This window comes from Aulonocara stuartgranti (assembly GCF_965226115.1).
Source record: "Aulonocara stuartgranti genome assembly, chromosome: 6".
NCBI lineage: Eukaryota > Metazoa > Chordata > Actinopteri > Cichliformes > Cichlidae > Aulonocara > Aulonocara stuartgranti.
The window spans coordinates 1,063,123-1,088,842 of NC_138944.1; the positions used below are offsets into that span (position 1 = coordinate 1,063,123).

At 46.3% G+C, this 25,720-nt stretch overlaps 4 protein-coding genes across 8 annotated transcripts; 2 read left to right on the forward strand and 2 right to left on the reverse strand.

Annotated features, from left to right (window-relative positions):
* Positions 1-441: 441 nt before the first annotated feature.
* aplf (aprataxin and PNKP like factor) lies at positions 442-8,130 on the reverse strand. Of its 4 annotated transcripts, none has more exons than XM_082535635.1 (10): positions 7,501-8,130; positions 6,572-6,643; positions 6,120-6,283; positions 5,692-5,842; positions 5,156-5,285; positions 4,905-5,071; positions 4,572-4,819; positions 4,103-4,210; positions 2,083-2,129; positions 442-1,950 (listed from the first exon to the last, which is right to left on the reverse strand). In XM_082535635.1, the coding sequence occupies exons 1-10, from the start codon at positions 7,591-7,593 to the stop codon at positions 1,748-1,750; spliced, it is 1,383 nt and encodes a 460-aa protein (XP_082391761.1). In that variant the 5' UTR covers positions 7,594-8,130; the 3' UTR covers positions 442-1,747. The 4 variants fall into 4 exon arrangements, with proteins under 4 accessions (XP_082391761.1, XP_082391760.1, XP_082391759.1 ...); XM_082535634.1 differs by having other exon boundaries at positions 442-1,935; positions 6,542-6,643; XM_082535633.1 differs by having other exon boundaries at positions 6,542-6,643.
* A 91-nt stretch (positions 8,131-8,221) lies between these two features.
* Positions 8,222-10,663, forward strand: fbxo48 (F-box protein 48). Of its 2 annotated transcripts, none has more exons than XM_082535702.1 (3): positions 8,222-8,307; positions 9,098-9,426; positions 10,269-10,663. In XM_082535702.1, exons 2-3 carry the CDS (start codon positions 9,124-9,126, stop codon positions 10,428-10,430), a joined length of 465 nt encoding a protein of 154 aa, XP_082391828.1. In that variant the 5' UTR covers positions 8,222-8,307; positions 9,098-9,123; the 3' UTR covers positions 10,431-10,663. The 2 variants fall into 2 exon arrangements, with proteins under 2 accessions (XP_082391828.1, XP_082391829.1); XM_082535703.1 differs by having other exon boundaries at positions 8,234-8,703.
* Positions 10,664-11,168: 505 nt separating this feature from the next.
* On the forward strand, positions 11,169-14,869 carry cnrip1a (cannabinoid receptor interacting protein 1a). The gene is made up of 3 exons (XM_082535700.1): positions 11,169-11,501; positions 12,649-12,793; positions 13,524-14,869. The coding sequence occupies exons 1-3, from the start codon at positions 11,323-11,325 to the stop codon at positions 13,686-13,688; spliced, it is 489 nt and encodes a 162-aa protein (XP_082391826.1). The 5' UTR covers positions 11,169-11,322; the 3' UTR covers positions 13,689-14,869.
* Positions 14,870-21,043: 6,174 nt separating this feature from the next.
* Positions 21,044-23,750, reverse strand: LOC309707997 (uncharacterized protein). The gene is made up of 2 exons (XM_082535685.1): positions 23,457-23,750; positions 21,044-22,568 (listed from the first exon to the last, which is right to left on the reverse strand). The coding sequence occupies exon 2, from the start codon at positions 22,557-22,559 to the stop codon at positions 21,615-21,617; it is 945 nt and encodes a 314-aa protein (XP_082391811.1). The 5' UTR covers positions 22,560-22,568; positions 23,457-23,750; the 3' UTR covers positions 21,044-21,614.
* Positions 23,751-25,720: the final 1,970 nt, after the last annotated feature.

The following is a 25,720-nucleotide window of genomic DNA, read 5'->3' on the forward strand; positions in this document are numbered from 1 at the left end:
GTCTGAATACACTCAATGACCAAATGTTTCCATCGATGATTTTCTTTCATGCCCACGACAAAGCCGGGATTCATCGGCTCAGACTGGACATCTCATTCCCCACAGCCTGACTCCCAGCATCAGTACTGGTGCCTGTGTATAAGCTCAGTGTAAGCCGCCGTCATCACAGCTGAACAAATACTTGCTTTCTGTGCGTTAGACTACGATCGTTAAAAGAAACCAAAAACTGTCATAAAAACACATTTTTGTTCTGTCAGATTAGCAAAGAACGTTTAGAGACCCTACCCCCAGGATGACACCTGCACAGGTGACCAGCGGGCTGCAAAACACAAAACACTCCACAGCTCTGCCGGGTCAGCCAAACATCAGGGGCTGAGCTTCCTAATCAATCAAATGGACTTCCTGTCGCAGCTGTGACAGAAGGAAGAAAGGAGACGCCGCTTTGTTTTTGATGTATTTAATAGAAAAACAGTCCAGGAATCAGTGAGCTGATAAAAACGGTTCACCTTCCTCTCTGAGCGACTCACCTGTGGCCAACAGCACAGACTCTATTTACAAAATAAAAGCAGCTCAGAGAGCGCCACGGCTCAGCTGTCAGGTCGCTGCTCGGACCCTCTGTGGAGGACGCCGTCTCCAAAGAGGGTCGTCTTACCAGAATGAATCACTCGCTTCATTTTAAAGCTGCTTCAAAATAAAACTGAGCCGAGCGCGTCCACTTTGGACGGCCTCAGGTCGACTTCTCACAGGTGACTTTACAGGTAAACCCGGGGAAATCCAGAACTTAAATGGGTCGGGTTTTTATTTTAGTGTTACTCATTTTAATGTTTGGTGGGCCTCACACGTGCTCCACCCCCACAGCCAGAAATAATCCCTTTCACATTAAAAGTCCTTTTAGTGGAAGAAGACATCCGCTGTTTCTTCTTCGTGACACTACAGATATATGAAGACTTTTTCACATTAAAATGAAAACAATGAGACTTATTTTGAAAAAGTGCAAAGACTTCCTCTGTTTTTCACATTAAAAGCAAAACATAGGCATATATTTGAAAGCCTAAATATGAGTTTTACTCTGAAAAAACCTGGATGCACCTCAGCACTAATCACAAGTAGAGCAAACTGAAACATGATGGCAGAAATAATAGTTTTACGTTTTAATCCACGTGTTTCTCCTTTGCTGTGCTCCTGATTGATGCAATCCAAGTTTGACAGGCTGCAAGACTTTTAATTTGAAAAAACACCTGGATGTTCCTCACCACAGCAAAGAAGAAAATGGAAATACAACAAAAAAATGTAAATATGTTTTTTCCTTGTTATCTCACTCCTTATTCACAAAGACTTCCTGATGTTATCTCCACATTAAAAGTCTGTAAAGGGAAGACTTTGAGACTTTTAATGTGAAACAACACGAGGACGTGTCTTATCCAACATGACGAGTACCATAAAGTAAAAACAAAAGGAATCAGAAAGCAGAAATCATGCGTTCATACTCGTTTCTTCTTTGCTGAATATATTAACAGATGTTTTTCACATTAAAAGCCTCTCTACAAAAGGCTGCCGAACCTTTAATGTGAAAAACCACACAGGTATGGTTTAAAATCAATCAGGACACAAAGATGAAAGGACAGCCTCTCATCTGTCTCTAATGCAGATGGAGCGGGTTTGATCTTTTCGTTTGTAGAGGATGACGTCATCAAACACGGCGTTCTGGTCTGGTGAGCCCTCAGCGAGGGGCAGGGCAGGTTTCCGCTTACTTCCTCCTCTTCAGGAAGGCCGTAGCCTCTCTCTGCAGGCCTTTGATGTCCTCCTTACCGCTGTCGTCTGAGTCAGGAGGGACGTAGTCCGAGTCATCGCCCGCGTCCTCGCTGTCGTCATTAATGAAGCTGTCCTCGTACTCGTCCTCGTCGTCAGCGGGAGTCTTTTTGGCGACGTGGCGAGCTGTGGGGGGATTTATTGCGAGTGAGTCAGAGAATGAAGTGGCCGAGATTTAGTTTCTGTTTCTAATTTTCAGACCCTTTTATTTATCACCTGTTGTTATTTACTTCCACCTGTACGACACAAATGTGTGTGTGTCCATGAGCGTACCTGGTTTCTTTGTGTGTTTGTATTCCTTCCTGTGCAGGGGGTTTTTCCTGCAGAGGAAACAAAGTTCACGTCAGAATAAAGTCGAGCGATGCAGGTCAGACGATGTTTCCTGACAGCCGTCCGTCTGCAGCGTCGGCCGCGTCGAGTTAAAAATACTCGAATTACTCATCGCAGAGTCTGCAGCGAGCACGGAGACAGCGAGCCAAGTGTCAACCAAACAAACGCTGCTCTGAGGAACACGAATCGCATCAGTGTGTGTGTCCCTGTGTGTGTGTGTCCCTGTGTGTGTGTGTGTGTCCCTGTGTGTGTCCCTGTGTGTGTGTGTCCCTGTGTGTGTCCCTGTGTGTGTGTCCCTGTGTGTGTGTGTGTGTCCCTGTGTGTGTGTGTGTGTGTGTCCCTGTGTGTGTGTGTGTGTCCCTGTGTGTGTGTGCCTGTGTGTGTGTGTGTGTGTGTGTGTCCCTGTGTGTGTGTGTGTGTGTGTGTGTCCCTGTGTGTGTGTGTGTGTCCCTGTGTGTGTCCCTGTGTGTGTGTCCCTGTGTGTGTGTGTGTGTGTGTGTGTGTCCCTGTGTGTGTCCCTGTGTGTGTGTGTGTGTCCCTGTGTGTGTGTGTCCCTGTGTGTCCCTGTGTGTGTGTGTCCCTGTGTGTGTCCCTGTGTGTGTGTCCCTGTGTGTGTGTGTGTGTCCCTGTGTGTGTCCCTGTGTGTGTGTGTCCCTGTGTGTCCCTGTGTGTGTGTGTCCCTGTGTGTGTCCCTGTGTGTGTGTCCCTGTGTGTGTGTGTGTCCCTGTGTGTGTGTGTGTGTCCCTGTGTGTGTGTGTGTGTCCCTGTGTGTGTCCCTGTGTGTGTGTGTCCCTGTGTGTGTGTGTGTGTCCCTGTGTGTGTCCCTGTGTGTGTGTGTGTCCCTGTGTGTGTCCCTGTGTGTCCCTGTGTGTGTGTGTCCCTGTGTGTGTGTGTCCCTGTGTGTATGTCCCTGTGTGTGTCCCTGTGTGTCCCTGTGTGTGTGTGTCCCTGTGTGTGTCCCTGTGTGTATGTCCCTGTGTGTCCCTGTGTGTGTGTGTCCCTGTGTGTGTCCCTGTGTGTGTGTGTGTGTGTCCCTGTGTGTGTCCCTGTGTGTGTGTGTGTGTCCCTGTGTGTCCCTGTGTGTGTCCCTGTGTGTGTGTGTGTCCCTGTGTGTCCCTGTGTGTGTGTGTCCCTGTGTGTGTCCCTGTGTGTGTGTGTCCCTGTGTGTATGTCCCTGTGTGTGTCCCTGTGTGTCCCTGTGTGTGTGTGTCCCTGTGTGTGTCCCTGTGTGTGTCCCTGTGTGTATGTCCCTGTGTGTCCCTGTGTGTGTGTGTCCCTGTGTGTGTCCCTGTGTGTGTCCCTGTGTGTGTGTGTGTGTGTCCCTGTGTGTGTCCCTGTGTGTGTGTGTGTGTCCCTGTGTGTCCCTGTGTGTGTCCCTGTGTGTGTGTGTGTGTGTCCCTGTGTGTGTGTGTGTGTCCCTGTGTGTGTCCCTGTGTGTGTGTGTGTCCCTGTGTGTCCCTGTGTGTGTGTGTCCCTGTGTGTGTCCCTGTGTGTGTCCCTGTGTGTCCCTGTGTGTGTGTGTCCCTGTGTGTGTCCCTGTGTGTATGTCCCTGTGTGTCCCTGTGTGTGTGTGTCCCTGTGTGTGTCCCTGTGTGTATGTCCCTGTGTGTGTCCCTGTGTGTGTGTGTGTGTCCCTGTGTGTGTGTGTGTGTCCCTGTGTGTGTCCCTGTGTGTGTGTGTGTGTGTGTGTGTGTGTCCTTCGTAGTGACCCTCAGTTTTTACAAAAACGTTCGTTTGCAGTTTTTCTAAAAAGCACTAAATGCAATAAAGTCAATAAAAAGAAGATAAAACAGAAAAAGTATCAAATCAATAGCTTTGTGTTCTCTGACAGCAACAATGTGCTGCAGGCAGTTATTAAGTAACTAAACCCTGATGTGTGATCTCTGAGGCTCCTCGTTGGTGTCTGTTTGATCCAGCTGTTTGTCAGCAGCTGCAGAGCCTCGGCCGTCGGCTCAGCTCTAACCTGTAGCAGTCGCTGCCGTAAGGACACTCGGGTTTGTCCTCCTCCTCCTCCTCCTCGTAGTCTGTGTCTCCAGGGTGACTGCAGTCCTGGAAATGAAGTGGGTTCTTCCTGGAAAACACAAGCAGGGAGGAAACGAAGGGTGTGAAGCCCACCTGTGCAGGGCGGTCACCTGCAGCTGTTTGCTATGCAGCCTGCACCACACCGTGGGCTGGAACCAGCTGCTGGAGTCACTGCAGTGAGGACAGCTGCTCCTTGTTTCAAAGATTTTTCTAAAAGTGAAATCTGAAGGACTAATCTGAGGCAGCGAGCGGCATCTGTGAGATGGTGAAGGGGCGGGGCTACAAGAGGCGCTTGACGCACCTCATCGGCTCGAGTGCTCTTCAGCTCGTCTTCAGAGGGAAACGAGACATCAAAGCAAAAGCTCTCAGAATAAATTCAGCCTGTGACTCCGTGTGTTTCAGTGTCGTACCTGTAGCAGGCCGTCCCGTACGGACACGGCGTTCTGACTCGGGCTTTGGAAGGGGCGGGGCCAGACTCGGCGTCTCCGTCTGACCCGGCGGGCTCGGCTCGTTTAGACGTCCCGTTGTTTTCAGACATCTTGCCCTCCTTCTCAGACTCATTTGCTTTGTCCTCCGCTTCCGCCTTCATGGTGAAGCTGTCGTTCTCGCCGCTGTCCTCAGACCTGTTCGGTTTAGCCCGACGGTGGGCGGCGGCCTCCTGAAAGCCAGAGGACATATTAGTCTCTTAGGTCAGGAGGCGGAATTTAAACCTGGAAACAGAAACTCTGCTCAACAGGTCTCACCTCAGGTTGTTCTTCGTCATCACTCAGTTTTCTCCTCTTCCTCGGCCTCTCCTCCTCCTTCCTTGTGAACTCCGCCTCCTCAGGTGAGGAGGTTGTTGCGGGCGTGGCTCGTGCGACAGCTGCTCGTTTAGTGGCAGGTGACGGCGCTGCAGGTCGGCAGGTCCGAACTAAACAGACATTTTCAAACAAATAACAGGATCAGAAAGGGCGCCCCCCGCAGGCAGAGGGAACACAGGACGGGTCTTTGTTACCTGTCGGGGTGGAGGGCGGAGTCTTTGCAGCAGGTACAGCCGCCTGCATCCATGCAGGTAAAACTCTTCTCCTGGTCACAGACGGAGCGGCGCCTCGCTGATCGTCTTTCACCGATCCTGCCGAGTCTCCCTGAAAGAAACGCAACGAGACGACTTCACTGATTGGCTGCTCGCTTTCACACTGCCATCCACTGAGCCACTGACACGCCCACTGTGGGATCAAACACGTGAAGCCGCCTGCTGTGGCGCCCCCTGGTGAACGAGGGAGGAGCTGCTGTCAACCAAAGTTTCCTTTATTCTTACAGTAAGTCCTGTTCTGATGATGATTATTTCTGTCAGTGTTTGTTTGTCTCATAACTTTGTTTGTTAAAAAACAAACTGTTCTAAAGTTTCATGTTTCTGTCACATCACATTAACCCTGCACTCTGAAAGCGCCTCCTTGATTAAATATTCACACTTGCTGACGTCACTCTTAGGCCCCGCCCCCTGAGGAGTCCTTCTCCAGCAGCTTCTCGTCTCTGAAAAGTTCAGCCTACCTTGAACGGTCTCTCGGCCTCCTCGTCTTCCTGCGGAGCTGCTGACGGCGGCGGCTCCTCCTGGTTCAGTCTGGCAGCTGGACGTAGATCCACAGCTGGATCAGGAGGAACAGGAAGTGTCTCTTCTTCTTCTTCTAACATCTGGCTGTTCCTGTGGGGAGCGACACTGATGCAGATAAATGTGAACTTCTGTGAGCTGGAAGCATTAACTTTGATGTCAGCTTCAAAGAGCGCGACAAAATCGGAAACCTACGCTGCGCCTAATGTTCTGACCGAGCGTTTAACCCCGCATGGCGCGGCCCGCACAGATAAAAGAGCTCCCGTTACCTGAGAGCAGCCTCCACCTTCATTACTCAGCGAGACGGTTCGAGTCTTTGTCTCGACCGACATCAGGACAGAAAGGAGCGTTTTTCAGACGTCAGAAGTACCTGGGCGTGCGCTCGTCTCCGCCCACTGACACCACCTCGTAGATGAACCGACCCGGCAGCAGAGAGAAGAAGTCTCCGTGACGAAGGACGTGCCAGGAACCTTTCTGCAGAGGTCGAGGGTCATCGGTGGGGGTCGACTGAATGAAGCACGGGTTCAGGTGTGTCTGAGGACCGAAACAGCAGGAGGTTAAACCGAAACTCAAACAGCAACAACAACAACAATAATAATAATAATAATAATGGAATTAAAAACAAAATCTTCCAAAGCAACAGGGACCAAGGCTGAATTTAAAGCAAAGGGAGATTTCTATGATATGAAACAACCACACTTCTACATTTACTATAATGTTGAATAATAAAATGATTATGTAATAAAGCTAATGTAATAAGAAATCTAAACCTAAACCTGTGGCCTGCCTCACATTCAGGAACAGGAGGAAGGACGAACGTACGGCTTTGAGGCGCAGCTCTCCGCTCAGGTTGTCCAGCAGCCCGTGGTGTCTGGAGACTCGCTTATCACTGATCTGAGACGGGAAACAAGGCAGCGTTTACAGACGTCTCCAGCTGCTCCTTTTACAGTATTACTCTGAATAAATCAAACAGACTCAAGCTCAGCCGTGATGAATGAAGGGAAGCAAACCAGGTCTCAGAACAACGACAGAAAAACAAGAGAGGGAAAAGCTGCATCAAAGCCACGCCCACATGACGGATCATTTCCCACTGTGATGATGCTGAGCTGCTCTAACAGAGTCCACGAACACACACGCTGCTGTCTCTGACGGGTCAGATCAAACATGTTTAGAACTTTTTCTTCTGTGGACTTTAGTTTCATTTATTTCATGTTTTTTAAGTTGTGTTTTTTTAAACAGGAACAGGTCAAATTATACAGACATGATGGGTGGCTCAAGACTTTTGCACAGTGGCCCGTTGTAGCCTTATAAAGCAGGGGTGGGGTTTAGATCTCACCCTGGGTGAACACACCTGGATCAGATGATTAGTTCATCACCAGGCCTCTGGAGAACTGGAGGCCATTTAAATGAATGGATGAAGGACACCTCTGGACCTCGAGGCGTTGCATTCCCCTCCCCTGTTTTAAAGGATACACCTGAGCAGCATCTGGCAGGAGGACGGAGGAGGGTCAAAGTTCAAGGTGCTAGCTTATGAAGCCCCGCCCTCTCTACGTCGGCAGATCAGTGATCCACCTGATCATGTCTGGTCACTTTGTTATTGATTAGTTATGAGGTTTAAATCATGTTTTTAAGTGAAGCTAAGCTTCCCTGGATGTATCACGTGATTAAAGATCACGTGCTGCTGTAACGAGCAGAAGTCTGTAAATGATCCGCGGTCATGTTTTCAGACTGAAGAGGAGAGGAGGACTCACTCCCAGTAACGGGCCCCGGCCCAACACCGTCTCTCCGGGTGGCAGGTGGACCGGATCCCCGCCGTCCACCGGGACCAGGTCGAAGCCAGACATCGGCTCAGCGGAGCGGACGGAGGCAGCTGCACCCCGCTGGAGGAACGTGGAGGAAAACAGAGCAGCGCCACGCTTCGACAGTTCAAAAGGTTTCAGGTTAAAAGCAGCTTCTCGGACTGTGGAGGGGAACCAGACCGAACAGCAGCACCGACACAACTTCAGCTCAGCAACACCGTTCAAAACTTCCGGGTCGGAGCGGAGCGTGCGCACTGGGTCTCTGACGTCACTCACCGAACTCCGCCCAGAATCTCTCTGATCTTTTATTAATCTCCCTTAAAAATAAACCTAACCTTGCCTGTGCTAACCACCCCGTGTATGCAGATGAAATTAATCTGTAAAAACAAAACATTTATCTCTTCTGCCGAAATGCTTTTAATATGACAGCGTTGTTGCACGTGAGTTATCTTTGAAAAATACAAACAAACGTAAAAAAAGTTCCACATTTTCCATATATTTGAAGAATCGGCAGATTAATGAATGGGATGTGGTAGGGACTGCTTAAGAACTGCAGCGTGAGAAATGCTTTACAGTTTAATTTTATAATTAGAAAATTAAGAAAATCATATTTTCAACGGTTTTCAAATTTAAATTAACGGACGTTTATGCCTTGCACGCATGCGCCAAAAATCAAAATATGATGACGTAGCGTACGTTTGTAAACATCCGTTAGGACATTTAAACCGTGTGAGCTGTCTGTCAGAGACCTCGCGGACGGTAAGACACCGGTTTTCTCTCGCGCGCCGCCGCCTTCTTATCACACACACCGGGACACGTGCACGGTAAAAGTCGGTGTTCGGTCTGAAAGCGGAAGCGGCCGGTGGAGTTTTTCATGAACTGTTAGCTGTTAGCTGTTAGCAGGGGCGGAGGCGAGTGGTCGGGGTGAAGCATTAAAATCAGCTTTTGTTACCGAAAATCAGAGCGTCGGCCAAAAGAGCCACGCAGGACGGAAACAACGGGGATATTTATCACGTCTGTCTTTGAAGACAGACACGGGAAGCAGTTTGTGCTTGGGTGACGTCTCCAGGCTGGGTCCGTGGGGACCCCACTGTTCGTGTTTCTCTTTCGGTTTGACGTGGGAGCCCTTCACCTTCTCTGCGCGGAATCTTTCTGGTTCGTCTCACAGTCCTTTGTGTCCTGGTTTCCAAACTTTTCGCTTTTTTTCTGCTTATTTTGTGTGAAGTCTTCATTATTTGGCAGCTGGATCTTCTCGTCGCTACTCTCTCGGAGGTCTTTTTCTTTCTTTTCTCGCTCATTTCAGTCATTTTGTCTCTTTTTCAGCTCACAGGCTCATCTTGAACCTTTCTGTCTTTGTGATGTCATAAAAAACAAACCTGCATTTTATTTCGCTTTTCCTGCGTCTGTGCTTTGCAACATGTTTGATGAAGAATCTCAGGCTTCACTGTGATTTGTCTTCATCCTTCACTCGACCTCCACAGTGTGAGTTAAAAGTCTGAGGTCTTTAATCTGTGACTCATTTCTCCATCGCTGTCGGCTCTTTCCTCAGGCTCTTCCACTCAGTCCGACTCTATTATGCAGCATGTGTGTGGGAGGACTCCACCAGTGTTTTTTCTCTGTGAAGGAGGCCCCGCCCTGACGGCAGCCGAAGGCACAGCCCCACCTCGCAACTTTGCCGAGATGCTGCCGACAGAAATGAGCGTGAGGATCTTTGGCGAGCTGGACGCGGCGAGCCTGTGCAGCGCGGCGAGGACCTGCAGGCTGTGGCATCAGATCATCGAGCAGAGCGAGCAGCTGTGGAGGAAGCAGTGCCTGATGGTCCGAGCCATCTGCCAGAGGGAGGTCGACAGCGACCGGAGACACGGCCTCTCCTGGAAGGTTCCTAACATATTATGTCTTAGAAAACATCTCAGATTCTTCTGAAACTTTTCCAGGTTAATGATCTGCTTCAAACAGGAACTACGCTCATTTCAGATCCTGCAGTCATTAGTCAAAAAGGGATGAAGGTCAGAGGTTTTAAACATTTTTCCATCGATGTTTTTCTGAGGGATCTGATGCTGATGAAGGTCACGTGACCTGTGTCAGCAGGTTTGCAGGTCAGAGCTGAGATTTGATCTCCAGGTTTTCGTATCAGACGAGTTGATTTATGCACATTAAATCCTGAATATTCCAAAAAGCATCACAAACTTGGGATGCAGGTTTCACAGAAACGTTCTATGAAGTTAGGTTTGGTCCACGGTGTCACACCTGTGGAACGTCACGCTGAAGACATGTTGTTGTTTTCTTTTCATATTCAAGCTTTAAGTCCCTCAAAATATATTGTTGGAAAATGTCTAAGAACACTTCGCCCTTTGTTTGAGCTGAAATTTTGAATAATTTCCCCAAAGGATCCCTGGCCTGGAATAGTGACAGTCAGCTGGGAATTATTTTGCTGGGATGAAGCAGCTCTGAGAGCCATCAGCTTTCGTCTGATTGGGCTTCTGCTGGAAGGCTGCTGAGGGGCAGAACCTGTGGCTGAAGTGTTGGATATACTCATAACTTTATAACTGTTAGTTCTGCCTGTGAAACAGAGCGGAGTGAAGACTTGTCCACATGTCAGACGCTGCAGCCATTTCTTTTAATGTCATTATTAAAAACTGCTTTTAGTCCAGCTTATGAAAGCAGCGTCACCCAGAAACAGCAGAACTGCTTTCTGACCGTTTCCTGTTTCCTGTCCTCAGCTGATCCTGGTGAGGAACTACATCCGCAGCCTTGTGAAGAAAGACTGGCTGATTGGACGGTTCAGCCACGTGAGGTCGGCGGACGAGCTGAGCGGCAGGAAGCTGACGCCGCTGGACGCGGAGACCTGGGGCGAGATCCTGCAGGCCGAGCTGGATCGATGACGGCGTTCCAGTTTGATCAAAGCACCTCGAGCACTTCGGTTTTTTAACTCTAATATATTCCCTCTGCAGTTTGTGTTTCACAGGAAACGCAAACTTTTGTACATACTTTTAAAATTTTTATAGAAAAAAATCACAGAGAAGCAAAGTGAATTTTTTATTTTTAAATTTGAGCCTTTTTGTTTTGGGTTCGTGTAAATATGACGATGATTCAATAAACCATCTTCGTGAGGTTCTGCTGACTCGGTTCTTTTTAATGACACATCACAGCTTCTCCCCTCAAGCAAACACGCAGCACAGACTCACAAAGACATCAGTGTGACAGTCTGTGATTTCAAAGCAGCAGAGATATAAAAGCATAAAGTCACACCTGCAGCTTACAGACACGCGGGACCTCAAGTTTACTTAAATCAGCTGTTTTTATCTGTTTTTAACGTTTTTGCTCAAAGGTAACAAAGATGTTGCTTTGGCAACGAGGGGACAGCGTTTTACCGGCAGCGGTGTGAACATATTTTCATCTCCCGGTCATTTCCTGCCTGTGACGTCATGTTGCGCGTGCACAGGTGTTGTGTTTTTCTGTCTAACGTGTTTTGTCACATTCAGTTTCACAAGCTCTTCGTTAAACTTGTTCTTTTGTTTTTAACCTTTTACAAATTTCCCGACTGTCAGATAAACTTATTTTTTTTAATAACAGCCCACCGGTGACATTTATTGACCCCCCCCCCCCCCCCCCCCCCCCACACACACACACATACATTTGCCTTGGTATTTGCAGCTGCAGTCTTTTATTTTGAAAGCAGCTGTCACCGGAAGCCGTGTGAGCGTGCAGCTTGATTCTGGTCCTTCCTCAGCATCTCTCTCACGCGTCCGCCTCCCCCTCCCTGAGCTCGGCGCCATGGACGACGTCCCCCCGATCATCAACATCTCCATCGCGCTGCGGATCCAGCCCAACGACGGCCCGGTCTTCTTCAAGGTGGACGGGACCCGGTTCGGCCAGAGCCGGACCATCAAGCTCCTCACGGGCTCCAAGTACAAGATCGAGGTGGTGCTGAAGCCTGGAAACGTCGAGGCCACGTAAGCATCTCGGTAACCTGTGTGTGCGGCACGCCAGCGCGCATGTGCGAGAAATGATAAAGAACGTCTGCAAGAGGTGATGATGAGGATGAGGAGGTGATGATGAGGAGCAGGCTGCTGCTCCTCCTGCAGGCCGGAGCATCCGACACCTGCCTGAATAAATCATGCGGGGATCACGTGTCGTTCCCGGTCAGGGCGGAGGTTTGCGGTTACCGGGGACAAATAAAGGAAGTGACGTGTTCATTATGGAATAACGGGGGTAAAATGTGCTTATTGCAGGAGCAGAAATACCATCAGAGAATACTCCATTACATGTAAAAACACTGAAGTACTATCAGTTAAATAAAGGTGCATATTGATATGTGGCAGTGATTTGTGGGCCCTGCAGGAGCCATCGTTGTAACTGTGAGAGTAAAGATCCGCCCACAGCGAGGGGGCGGACCTCCTGTCACAGCAGCAGTGAGTCCCACACTGACGTTACACTCTGCTTCAGGTGTTCAGCATCAGTTACCATGGTGACGGTAGCAGGTTAACAGGCTTCGTGGGTAAACGAGAGACATGAAAGGAAAACTCCAAACTGACACAAACAGGGAGGACACACAGGTGGAGGCCGACAGGAAGTACACACACCCGAGTACGCTGCACTTTTCAGGTCGCAGGTATCGTACAGGAGAGGAGTGTGAAAGGGAAACAAGCTGGTCAGGACAGCCGTTATCATCAGCATAAAGAACAGCAAATCCAAATGTGCAGTTCAACATGCGCTGTGTTTACGCTGTGAGCTGCAGGGATGCGAACTATTCCAATGTGCTTACAGTAAAATCACGTCTGCGATTCTGAGGTAACCTGACTCCTTTTCTCCTTATGCTGTGTGACTATAATTACATTTTAATTACAAATTAAATCCACCGAACCGTTTATGAAGCGTTTCGCAGCATTTACACATCTGGATGATTTTAATGACTTTTAGATGTGAGTGGCTGTTTCCTGTTTCCTTCATACTGTGGGAGTCGCTCTCACGTCACACGCTCGGCTCGCTGCTGGACATCTAACGGTCTTTAACAGTGTTTGAGACAAAATGTCAAAAATGATAAAAATGTGCAATATTTTTATTTTCGTGCATAACCCTTCGGCCTCTTCTTCCTCACAGCAACATGAACATCGGAGGCGTCGTCTTCCCGCTGGAGCAGCAGTCCAGGGACGACGAGTCGGTGGTTTACCACGGCCAGTACGACACCGAGGGCGTCCCGCACACCAAGAGTGGCGACCGGCAGCCCGTCCAAGTCAGCATAGAGGTGAGATGTCTCAGAGCAGCGGCTCGCTCTGATAGCGTGGAGCTGGCCTGCAGTCAGCCAGCGCTGTGTGGGGCTGCACGCTTAGAATTAGCAGGCATGCTGTTTATGATAGCCTGAACAGCCTGCTCTATGCTAGCCACAATCTCCTTAAAACATGGTGGAGGGACAGGATGATCTGGAGAACCAGAGGGCCTCAGGTGGCCAACAACATCCTCTAAACAAGAAAGAGTGACAGCAGAGCAAGACTGAGACCGAGGGGTCAGACTCAGAGACGAGAGCCTGTGTAGTTGCAACCTTTCCAATAAAAACACATAAAAGCATTGGACAGTTTAGGAGACGCCTCCAAACACACACTTTGTGCAGCATTTCAAAGTAAATCAGTGGTGTTAAACAGCCTGAGCAGCTTATTCACCTCGTGTGTTTCTACGCAGGAACCTGAGCAAACAGAGAGGACGTGTTCAGAAACATTTGCATCTAAATTCCTGACCTGTTTATACTTCTCGAGAGAAAAAATATAATCTAAGGTGGTATTATCACCGTGTGACAGCTGCACAGGCGTAACAGATTTATAGATCTACAATCAGACGCGTTTGTGCAGTTTCCTGTCAGCAGATGGCTGCGCACGCCGTCTGGATTCATGAGTTTGGCCTCTTTAGAAACACCAAAAATCTGTTTTAAAAGCCTGACGCCGAATTTGAGCTCGAGCCCTCTGCTTTGTGTCTCGGTGCAGTTTATCAAGGCGGGGACGTTTGAGACGGTGTGGCAGGCCAAATACTACAACTACTACAAGAGGGAGCACTGCCAGTTCGGCAACAAGTTCAGCAGCATCGAGTACGAGTGCAAGCCCAACGAGACGCGGACCCTGATGTGGATCAACAAGGAGGCGTTCAACTGACTCCGCCCACTGAACCCCGCGCAGAGGTCTTGCCGGGACTACCTTTGAACATCAGCATCGCAGTGAGAGACGGCACCTCCTGAAGGCGGGCGTTGGGTTGGCGGGGTCTGCTCTTTGTGCTCTTTCATGACCTCTGAGGGAGTAACGAGCTGTTTCGCACGCTGGTCTCTGTGAGGGCGGGGTTTCAGCAGTCAGAGGGATAACTTAGCTTCTCGGCTGGTTTCCTGTGGAAAGTTAAAGGAACAGTCGGACAGTTTGAGATCCGAGCTCATTAGGAAGCTTCGGAGACGAAGGCTGACGCACGCTTCAGGTCTGTGTGTCCAGCTCGCGTTCGAAGCAGGAACTTTCTCCAGGCCTCAGACGCTCGTTAGTTTGGGTAGTTTGCAGCTACGGTCACAATAATCTTCTGAAGCTTTGGGTTCAGCAGACGGGCGCTGCTTTTAGATCAGGCTCCATCACAGGTGTTCTTGCTGATACTCTACGCTTAAATAAAACACCTTGAGAGGAGCAAAGTTGTTAGCCGGTGCTACATAAATGACATTCACTTCCTGTACTCGATGCACAGACTTGAAAGTCGTCTCCATCTCCTCAGACTCTGGAAGAAATCTGACTGTTCCTTTAACACTGAAACCCCCTCAGACTGAAGACCAGCGTGGGAAACACCTGAAGTGTTTTATCTTATTTATTACCTGTGTGAACGTCTGAGTGAGCAGAGGCGGCGGATGAGAGGATGGGCGTCACTTTTCTCGTGCTTTGTGTTATTTAAAGGAGAAATCTGTACACTGCAGTTTTTGGTTCGCTTACTTTCCAGCTGCAGAAATGAGTTTCACTGGTCTGAGTGTTGATCCTTCACAATAAAAGCTGGAGGGATACTTTGTGGGACTTCCATGTTCAAACTGGTGCAGCATCCGAGGGACTATTTTCAGCAGCGGAGTAATCCTTTGAGCCTTGAAACGCCTCTGTCTCCCTGCTGAAAGGAGGCGACCTCCTCTCTTCACGTCACTTCTCGTGTTTGCTGCTGATTATGTTTCTCATGTCTCTTAAATGCATGGCTGGAAACTTTTTGCCAAATATGATCTGTTTGTTTGTTCCTTTGTTAAGATGTCTCGATGCCTGAAACTTTTGTTATGTCTTGAACTGAGGAGTAAAAAGTGTTACTGTGAATAAACTGCTATACAGAACCACTGGGACTCTGCTGCTTGACTGCAATAATAAAATTTATATATCTATATATATATATTTATATATTAATATCCAAAGTGCATGCGCTGGACTGAAGCGATGTCAGTTGAAGGCCTGTAAAAAAGCCCTTCTAAGGCTAGAACATCTCACTATTCATCACTGATCGAAGAAAATCCATCGGACAAACTCAGCTTTATTTATATAACACATACAAAAGCAATTCAGCGTGCTTCACAAAGACAGAACAATCCCAAATATATAGAAAAGGAAAACATTAAAATCAAGAATGCAATCATTTAAAAGTTTAAGTTAAAATTTAACATAAAAGCTACAAAAAGACAAAGATTTCAGCCCTGATTTTAAAAGCTAATAGATTCCACACACTGCAGGTTTGAGGGAAGCATAAACACTAAATGCTGTCTCACCTTGTTTGGTCCGAGCTCCTGGAATATTAAGTAAGCCTGTTCCCGAGGAACTAAGAGGCTTCGAAGCCTCATAGCCCTCAAGTAAGTTAGCAACGTGTTGAGGCCCAAGACTGTTTAGTGATCATGACCCATTAACAGTATTTCCAAATCAGTTCTTTTACATACAGGAAGCCAGTGCAACCATTTCAAAGCTTTTGTAATATGATTGTCATGATGACGTGTGTGAGGGAGGCAGCAATAGGATCCAAAATGGAGGACTCCCCGGCAGGTCTCCATGAAACTCAAGACACAGCTTTACTGCTGGATTTACAGAATACATTAATTAAAGTAGGAAGATACAGCCGGAGGAATGAGAGAAACATTAAAACAACCCTGGCAAGGGGCAACGAGAATTTGAATTCATCTCTCCTGCCAGGCCCCCGTTATTGGTCTTAGGTGCCTGCCAGGCTTGTCCTAATTGGTTAGCGCTAGAGTCCGTTAAACAAGTCAAACAGGCGTGTCACGATAAAAACAAGCATGCAAAAACCAAAAGAACAAAAACACAGCAACTCATGCAAAACAAGACAAACTCCGAAAAGCCACCCTTCCCCGGATGACATAATGCTTCATAATCCCAGCTAAAGCAGGCATCTCGACATTAAACAAAAGCGGTGCAAGAACAGAACCCTGAGGAACCCCAGGTGTAACCTTTATGCGTTCAAAATGATAGTTAATGAATGACACAAAATAACCTTGATCTGTCAAATCAAATTTAAACCAATTAAACAGTGTTCTCAATGTTCTCCAACCTATAAGGCAATATATGATGATCAGTTATAGCAGCCGATAATGTCTTATTTCATAGTCTAATCTTCACATGCTTTATCCAAAGTACACTCCCTGTTGATTCCCCCACTAATTATGTTCACAGTATCTATTATTGTAGGGTCTACCTTACAATATAAAGCGCATTGAGGTGACCGTTGTTGTGATTTGGCTCCATATAAATAACATTGAATTGAACTGAATTATTTACTGTGTCTTTATGAATTTGCTAGCTTAGCTTAGCTCGTAGCCGACTCGCTAGCAGCATGGCCTCTTCACCTGTCCTGCCTACACTTTCCTGCTCATTGTGTCAGATGGTTAGTTACTCCTCGCCATGTTTTAGCAGTAATGATACTTGTAATAAATGTAGCCTATTTTCAGCTCTAAAGGCCAGGATCCCTGAATTGTAGACTTGATAAGCATGTAGCTAATCAGGCCCCTGTAGCCGAAGGTAGCGTGGGCCCCGCTAGCTGTCCCCCGGCAGATTGTCCCGAGCAGCCAGGAAAACAGGTCGGCTGGGTGACAGTGAGGAGGAAGCATAGTCCTAAACAGAAGCCCCAGGTACACCACCAACCCGTTCATGTGTCTAACCGTTTTTCCCCACTCGGCGACACACCCGCCGGGGGTCAAACTCTGGTAATTGGCGATTCTGTTCTCAGACATGTGAAGCTAGACACACTGGCAACCATAGTCAATTGTCTTCCAGGGGCCAGAGCAGGCGACATTGAAGGAAATTTAAAACTGCTGGCTAAGGGGAAACGTAAATTCAGTAAGATCATAATTCACGTCGGCAGTAATGACACCCGGTTACGCCAATCGGAGGCCACTAAAATCAATATTGAATCGGTGTGCAACTTTGCTAAAACAATGTCGGACTCTGTAGTTTTCTCTGGTCCCCTCCCCAATCAGACCAGGAGTGACATGTTTAGCCGCATGTTCTCCTTAAACTGCTGGCTGTCTGAGTGGTGTCCCAGAAACGATGTGGGCTTCATAGATAATTGGCAAACCTTCTGGAGGAAACCTGGTCTTGTTAGGAGAGACGGCATCCATCCCACTTTGGATGGAGCAGCTCTCATTTCTAGAAACATGGACAAATTTATTAAACCCCCCAAAATATGACTATCCAGAGTTGGGACCAGGAAGCAGAGCTGCAGTCTTACACGCCTCTCTGCAGCTTCTCTCCTCCTGCTACCCCCCCAAAAACCCATCTCCATAGAGACTGTGTCAGCTTCCAAACAGACAAAGAACAAACTAAAAACCAGCAACAAACAACTTAAACATAAACAATCACAAAGAAAGAACAATACAGTATCCACATCTGAACCAAAGAGTAACACAGTGAAATGTGGATTATTAAATATCAGGTCTCTCTCCTCCAAGTCTCTGTTAGTACATGACTTAATAATTGATCAACAAATTGATTTACTCTGCCTTACAGAAACCTGGTTGCAGCAGGATGATTATGTTAGTTTAAATGGAGGTGCAGGGGATTATCTTCTTCAGTACCTGAATGCTACTCCAGCAGAGGTCAATTATCTTGTTAATAATTTCACTTAACTGCGTACAAATCTGTTCCTCTGAAAAAGAAATGTTCAAATCAGAAGTACCTGACTCCGTGGTATAATTCTCAAACTCGTAACCTAAAGCAGATGACTCGTAAGCTGGAGAGGAAATGGCGTGTCACAAATTTAGAGGATCATCATTTAGCCTGGAGAAATAGTTTGTTACTTTTAAAGCCAGAACATCTTACTATTCATCACTGATTGAAGAAAATAAGAACAACCCCAGGTTTCTCTTCAGCTCTGTAGCCAGGCTGACAAACAGTCAGAGCTCTGTTGAGCCAACCAGACGCTTTTCTTTCCAAGCTCCTTAGACTACGATGACCTGGATGACTGAGAACCTTCACAATCATTAGAGAAAAATATTACTCATAATCATCTCACAGATGTATCTACAGCTACTTTCAGTACCTTTGATGTTCATTTAGACGCTTTCTCTCCAATTGATCTTTCTGAGTTAACTTCAATAATTACTTCCTCCAAACCATCAATGTGTCTTTTAGACCCCATTCCTACAAAACTGCTCAAAGAAGTCCTGCCATTAATTAATTCTTCGATCTTAAATATGATCAACCTATCTCTAATAATCAGCTATGTACCACAGGCCTTCAAGCTGGCAGTAGTGCAGTATGCAGATGACACCCAGCTCTATCTGTCCATGAAGCCAGATAACACACACCAATGAGTTAAACTGCAGGAATGTCTTAAAGACATAAAGACCTGGATGGCCGCTAACTTTCTGCTTCTTAATTCAGATAAAACTGAGGTTATTGTACTCGGCCCTGAAAATCTTAGAAATATGGTATCTAACCAGATTCTTACTCTGGATGGCATTACCTTGGCCTCCAGTAACACTGTGAGGAACCTTGGAGTCATTTTTAACAGTATATTTCCAGTTAATACAAAATGCTGCAGCAAGAGTACTGACAGGGACTAAAAAGAGAGAACAGATTTCTCCTATATTGGACACGGCCTTCGCAGTCTACGTGGGCCGAGTCCTTTAAAGGCCAAGAAGGCCAGAACTGCGAGGCTGTGAAATGGGAGGGTCTACCCTTCAGATTTGTGTCATCAAGTGTGTTCATGGAGTTTAATAAACTCAGCCATCTGCTCTTTGCTATTTAAAATATAATAGGACATGCTTCTGTTTATTCAGTTTTCTGTTTGACGTTTATTCAGTGTTTATTCCCTCCGCGAATCGCTACCTTATCGTGGTGGTGGGGTTTGTGTGTCCCAGGGATCCCAGGGGCTATGTTGTCCGGGGTTTCTGCCCCTGGTAGGGTCTCCCATGGCAAATTGGTCCTAGGAGAGGAACAGACAAAGAGCGATTCAGAAGACCCTTATATGAAAATGAGGGAACAGTTCACCCTGCCTGGGATAGGGTTACTGGGGCCCCACCATGGAGCCAAGCCCTGGTTGGGTGCCTGAGGGTGAGCGTCTGGTGGCCAGGCCTTAGTCCATGGGGCCCACTAGGCACAGCCCGAAAAGGGGACATCGACCCATCCTCCTGCAGGCCCACCACCCACAGGAGGTGCCGTAGGGGTCCGATGCATCATGTGCCGGGCAGCAACATGGAATGTCACCTCTCTGTTAGGGAAGGAACCTGAGTTAGTGTGTGAGGTTGAGAGGTACTGGCTAGATATATTCGGGCTCGCCTCAACGCATGGCGTTGGAACCAGTCTCCCAGAGAGCGGCTGGACTCTGTCTTAGTCTGGATTTGCCCCCGGTGAGAGGTGGCGGGCTGGGGTGGGTATTCTAGTATCTCCTCGCGTTGCTGCCTGTACATTGGGGGTCCAGTGCCTCGGATAAGCGGAAGAAAATGCATGGATAAAAAACTATAACTTTAATCTCAGCCAAGCCCTTTTGACTCAGGAACAAATAAAACATGGTATTGAAAAAAGCCAAACAATAATATATATATCATGTTTAACCTGAGTAGCGAAAGACCGCATGGGTCTGAAAACGATGTGCTGGGAATCTGCTGTTCTCACTGGCTCTAGTGAGCCTCGACCTCCCGGTCAGATATCGAGCTGGTGAGTAACAGACGTCTCAGAAAATGTCGGAGCACTTTTGCAAACATGTGACATCTTAATAAATTGAGCAGATATTAGAAGTTTACACAGCTACATTCTCACCTGAAAATATCATAAAAGTTTATTTTGTGACCCAGAAAGATTAATAAGAGTAATATTAAAGCTAAGTAGCTGCCGCCATTGTTGGAAACTGGAATTGGCTGGGCCGCGCTATGAATTCTGGGATGGGTTGGGCCAAGAAGGATACACCTGACCCATCCTTCAAATTCAGGGAAATGAAAGATGGATTTGTCGGCCGCATTTGGAGCAGTCTTTGAATTGGGACAGCCTTTGTCGCCCGGCTGTGGCATAATCGACCTTCAAATGATTTGGCCCCTTAATTGCGACATACCTCATGTGTTAATAGACCTCTCTGCACTGAATCATACTTGTCATACTTGTTACTTTTTATTAACCTCTGTCTCTGTTAAGGAAATATACTCTAAAACACTTCTTCAGTAAAGACTCAGAGAAGAGAAACACACAGAACTTCTTGCTAGCAAGGGCAGCCTCCAGACTGAGACTCGCACTGAGAAACTGCCCCGGTCTTTATTTATACTTCAGTGGGTGCTTGTGTGTGTGTGTGGTGCCCTGCTGATCAAAGGGTCATATAACAGCACAAAAAGAACATCCTTGGTCATAAAGAGGGTAGTCTCCCCCTCACCCTAGATGGTTCACCCTAGATAACACAGTGAAGAAGTCCAGCAGTTCATCTAAACAAAAGGCACTTAGACTAAAACAGACATAGCTACGATAAAACAATAAAACAAGGTACGACCTCTTCCCATGCTCCCAGGATGTGGGGGTGGACGCTAGAACACCTTGAAGTGTTACAGGCCCCCTAGGATGAGACATTCTTTCACTATGCCACCAACTGTATACTTCTACACACAAATGATTACATGCAGTATTCTACCATATGCAAACTTATATCATTAAAAGATTATACTGACTACTAAGTACAATTTTCCTATTAACAGTCTCTCTTCCACAGCATGTCTTTATCCTGTCTTCCTTCTCTCACCCCAACCGGTCGCAGCAGATGGCCCCGCCCCTCCCTGAGCCTGGTTCTGGAGGTTTCTTCCTGTTAAAAGGGAGTTTTTCCTTCCCACTGTCACCAAAGTGCTTGCTCATAGGGGGTCATATGATTGTTGAGTTTTTCTCTGTATCTATTATTGTAGGGTCTACCTTACAATATAAAGCACCTTGAGGCGACTGTTGTTGTGATTTGATGCTCTAAGTTGATGAATGAATTCTTTGAACACAATTAGTGGGTGATTCAGCAGAGCGTCTGTATTGGATCAAGGAATTGACCATTGCACTGTGTAACAACAAAGTTTTTAATTAAATGGCATACACAAAACACCACTGTGCAATGCATCAGGAACAGGAAGTGATACTATACTGCAGTGAAAGCCAACACCAGGTAAATATAACATTTCATTTCTTAGAGTGCATGGAGAGACCATCTGGGAATGGTTTCAGATGAATACATGGAGACCCAAAGAGGCTGGAAATCTACAATGGAGGGTTTTACATGGTGTTTGAAATCCCAGCCATGATGAAATTCTCCAGTATGTTGTAAAGGGGAAACTGTGTTCCACTCTTTCCTGGATTTCAGGAGATCACAGTCTGTGTTTGGGCTCCAGGAGAAGCAGTTCTGACTTTTTATTTAGATTGAGATTATTTACTCTACAGACTTTCATCCTTGGCTTTACATGTTCGATAAAAACAGACATTGTGGTTGATTTAATATTCACTTGAAAAAGAAATATTTTTTTGTTTGGATTATTACTTCTGTTCTCAAATCTTTAGCTGTCTGTTTTTATTGATAAAAGGGTTTTGGAAAATCTAAATCAACTCTATCTATATATTTGCTCTGTCTCTCTACATCTCTAGCTCGCTCCATAGATCTTGCTGTCTCTCTCTCGCTAGCTCACTCTCTCGTTCTAGCTCAAGCAACAGATCCTGCCGTTGCTCTTCCTGTAACTCTCTCGCTAGCTCACACTCTCTTTCTAGCTCGCTCCAAACATCTTGCTGTCTCTCTCTCGCTAGCTCACTCTCTCGTTCTAACTCAAGCAACAGATCCTGCCGTTGTTCTTCCTGTAACTCTCTCGCTAGCTCACACTCTCTTTCTAGCTCGCTCCAAACATCTTGCTGTCTCTCTCTTGCTAGCTCACTCTCTCGTTCTAGCTCAAGCAACAGATCCTGCCGTTGTTCTTCCTGTAACTCTCTCGCTAGCTCACTCTCTCGTTCTAACTCAAGCAACAGATCCTGCCGTTGTTCTTCCTGTAACTCTCTCGCTAGCTCACTCTCTCGTTCTAACTCAAGCAACAGATCCTGCCGTTGTTCTTCCTGTAACTCTCTCGCTAGCTCACACTCTCTTTCTAGCTCGCTCCAAACATCTTGCTGTCTCTCTCTCGCTAGCTCACTCTCTCTTTCCAACTCTCCGTACAGATGTTGACGAGGGTCCAGGCGTGTCTCACGGCAGGACTTCAGGGCCTTTGGTCTGGCTCCAGTGAAGACATTGCAGGGAAGTTGCGGTTTGGCAGCTTGTTGCTCTGAGCTGCTGCTGTTGACTTTCTTCTGAGCTTCTCGTTTGAGCTGAAAAACTATGCCAGAAAGCAAAGTGTTGACCTTCATCTGAGGTCTCGTGTTGAACGTCTCCTTACACATGGGACAGCAGCAGGACATATTAACATCCCAGTGCTGAGTGATGCATCTTTTGCAGAAGTTGTGGCCACATGGTGTGGTGACTGGATCGACGAACACCTCCAGACAGATGGCGCACAGAAACTGATCTTCAGCTCGCAGATTGCTGGCAGCGGACATGTCTGCGCTCTGAGAACAGAAGTCAGAGCATTAAAAGTTCAACTCTAATTAAACATATTTGGTGGTTTACATTGGGAATGCAACAAAGTCTGAGCAGCAACAATAGGAAACACAACTAGGACACCACAGGTGCAGAATATAATAATGTGACTCTGAAGCTGCTCTGTCTTTCAGCTCTGCCCCACCTCAAACGGCTCTGTTTGTTGCCTCCTGCAGGTTCGGACCTGATTATAGTAACCTGCACTTGGCACAACATGAGTTTAATCTTTTCGGAGACATTGAACTTATTTTCTTTGATTTGATACTGTCACATGTCAGACTGAGGCAGCAGACGTCTCTGAAAACTAAAGTGAAAGTGTCAAAAACACATTTTTAGAAAGAAATTAATTCAGTGTTGTTGATTATGCACTTGTAGATGTAATTGATGTTACTGCTGATCACATTATTCTAGTTTAATTTAAGCCTCCACTTGAATTATTCTGACATGCCAGTGTGAAATTGTATAGTGCTGAATCTTTATTTTGAACATTAAAATAGTCAAAAAGAGACAAACAAAAAAAGGAAAACAAAGCAATAATAATTATAACTAATTTACATGTTCAAAAATGAGAAGGAAGAAGCATGAGCTTATTTAATCCCACCTCCTTTCCACTATTTAGTAACTAAGAGTCTGCATTTTTTCTTATTGTTTATGCCCTGTTCATCAGAAATTCACCTTCATTACAATTTGTTACATGTATTTTTTAATAACTCCAGGAACATGTCAAAAGATATACAAATTTACAGATATATAACATACTTGTGCACCCCCACACACATATAATAAAATATGAATAAAAAGAAAAGTTTTGCGTTAATGCTGTATGTTAAACATTAAATGTCATCAGCTGTACTCACCAGTTTTTGAGTCAGTTGTTTAGAAAGAGGAGATGAATTCGGTCTGATTTTCTTCACAAATGCACAGATCTGTGACTGCAGCTGTGCTGTTACTCTCACTAACTTTAACTTTCATTTCTGGAAAATGATGCTGACTCTCCTCTTTGTGGCTCCGCCTCCTCCTGCAATGTTAGGCTTGTTTCATTCACACATGATTAGAGGTACACACATCTGGAACAGGAGTTTAAAATGTGTGTGCGCCTTCAGTTTTCTCAAACCCGAGCAGCAGTGTTTTTGATCCTTTCCTCTGCAAAGCTTCTCTCTTTCTGTCATTCATGTTTTTATTGCAGAGGAAGTTGAGCTGTGTGCACACTTCAAACTCTCCTTGAAACTGTTGCAGCCCTCTGCTGGACACAGACAGGAACCACATCAGGGTTAATGAAGAAGGTAAAATTACAATCAGTTCCTGCTCTTCACAGAAAACAGCTAAAATCAGAATTTATTATAAAGTAAAGCTAAAAGTATCAAATATGGCATCGGATCTGTGAACCCTGGTGCTGCATTCACAGTGAGCTGAAAGTTTGAGAGCATCTCAATTCAATTCAATTTTATTTATACAGCGCCAAATCACAACAACAGTCGCCTCAAGGCGCTTTGTATTGTACAGTATATAATATAATAATACATAGAGAGAAAAACTCAACAATCATATGACCCCCTATGAGCAGCACTTTGGCGACAGTGGGAAGGAAAAACTCCCTTTTAACAGGAAGAAACCTCCAGCAGAACCAGGCTCAGGGAGGGGCGGGGCCATCTGCTGTGATTGGTTGGGGTGAGAGAAGGAAGACAGGATAAAGACATGCTGTGGAAGAGAGACAGAGGTTAGAAATGGAGCAGTGTGTCATCCTGTGAACCAGGGTTTTATTCAAATCATTGTTCGCTCCATGTTACAACATTTCAACATCACCATTCATTGTTTAACAGTTCGTGTTTGTTACAATCACATATTTTCAGATTTCACTGAATCTATATTGTCAGTTTTCATTAAAATACTAAAACTGCTTATACCCACATAACAGGCAGGTCTGGCCCGGATCTGGTATCAAGCCGGCACTGCTGACTGACTTCTGGCATGATAAGACGTATGTCATCCAGATATGGGCCAGGCCTGGTGTAGATAGCACTGTTTATGCGATAGCATGCCACATCTGGCATGATTGTGGTTTGGTGTATGTGGCCTAGGCTCACAGAAAACAGGTCGTCCCTGGATCCGGCATCAAGCTGGCACTTCTGACTGACTGGTGTCATGGCAGGGTGTATGTCAGCCAGATGTAGGCCAGGTCTGGCAATGATGGCACTGTTTATGTTCCTATTTTCCTATTTTAGTTAGAAGACCCAAATGCCATGTTGCAATACTATACTGCTATGGTAGCCAATGTTTCAAACGCAGGTTTGACAGGTTTGTGAGTGTACACTTTATCCAAAACCTAGTGAGGGTTTACTCATGTTTGCCACCAGGTGGCTGTAGCTCAGGAGGTAGAGAAGGTCACCCACTGATTCAGAAGGTTAGTGGTTCGATCTCTGTGTGATCCTCCAGGCTGCATGTCAAGAGTGTGAATGTGTATGAATGTAGTTAGGAAGCACTCAGTTTACAGATAGCGTATGATTGAGAATATATCATGTTATATAGAGCAATTTGAGTAATCTGGGAGACTAGAAAGGCGCTATATAAGAATCAGTTCATTCACTGTCTGAACAGAGTTTCGTCATCTTACTTTTGCACTATTATGTTCCGGCACATGTTCTTATTACATGGCTTAATTAAGGTACACATTAGGCCGACATCTGGGGCCAGAGCTGAAACTGTTCTAGGCCAGCACAGGGCCAGCAGTGTGTCTACAACTGGCCTTGTGCTGCCCCATGTATGGGCCACATCTGGCAAACCAGATCTGGACCACCAAAGGGCCGTCATTCTTTGCCATGTCTGGGCCATGTGTAAGCACATTGCGTGGGCCAGATCCAGGCCATACCAATTTTGCTATGTGGGTAAAGACACAAAATACCCCAAAATAAGACATTTTTACATGATATGAGTTACACTAAAAAAAATTAACACACATCATTTTCTGCAGACCATGAAGACAATGACATGCTATGACATCAGCTACCTTTTGTTACTATTCTTGAGAATTGTTACATGTTATGAAACGAAACAATTCTTCATGTAGCTTTTTGAGTGTATTACATCAATGTGGTGCCCCTTCTAAGGGAGGACATCAGTTAAA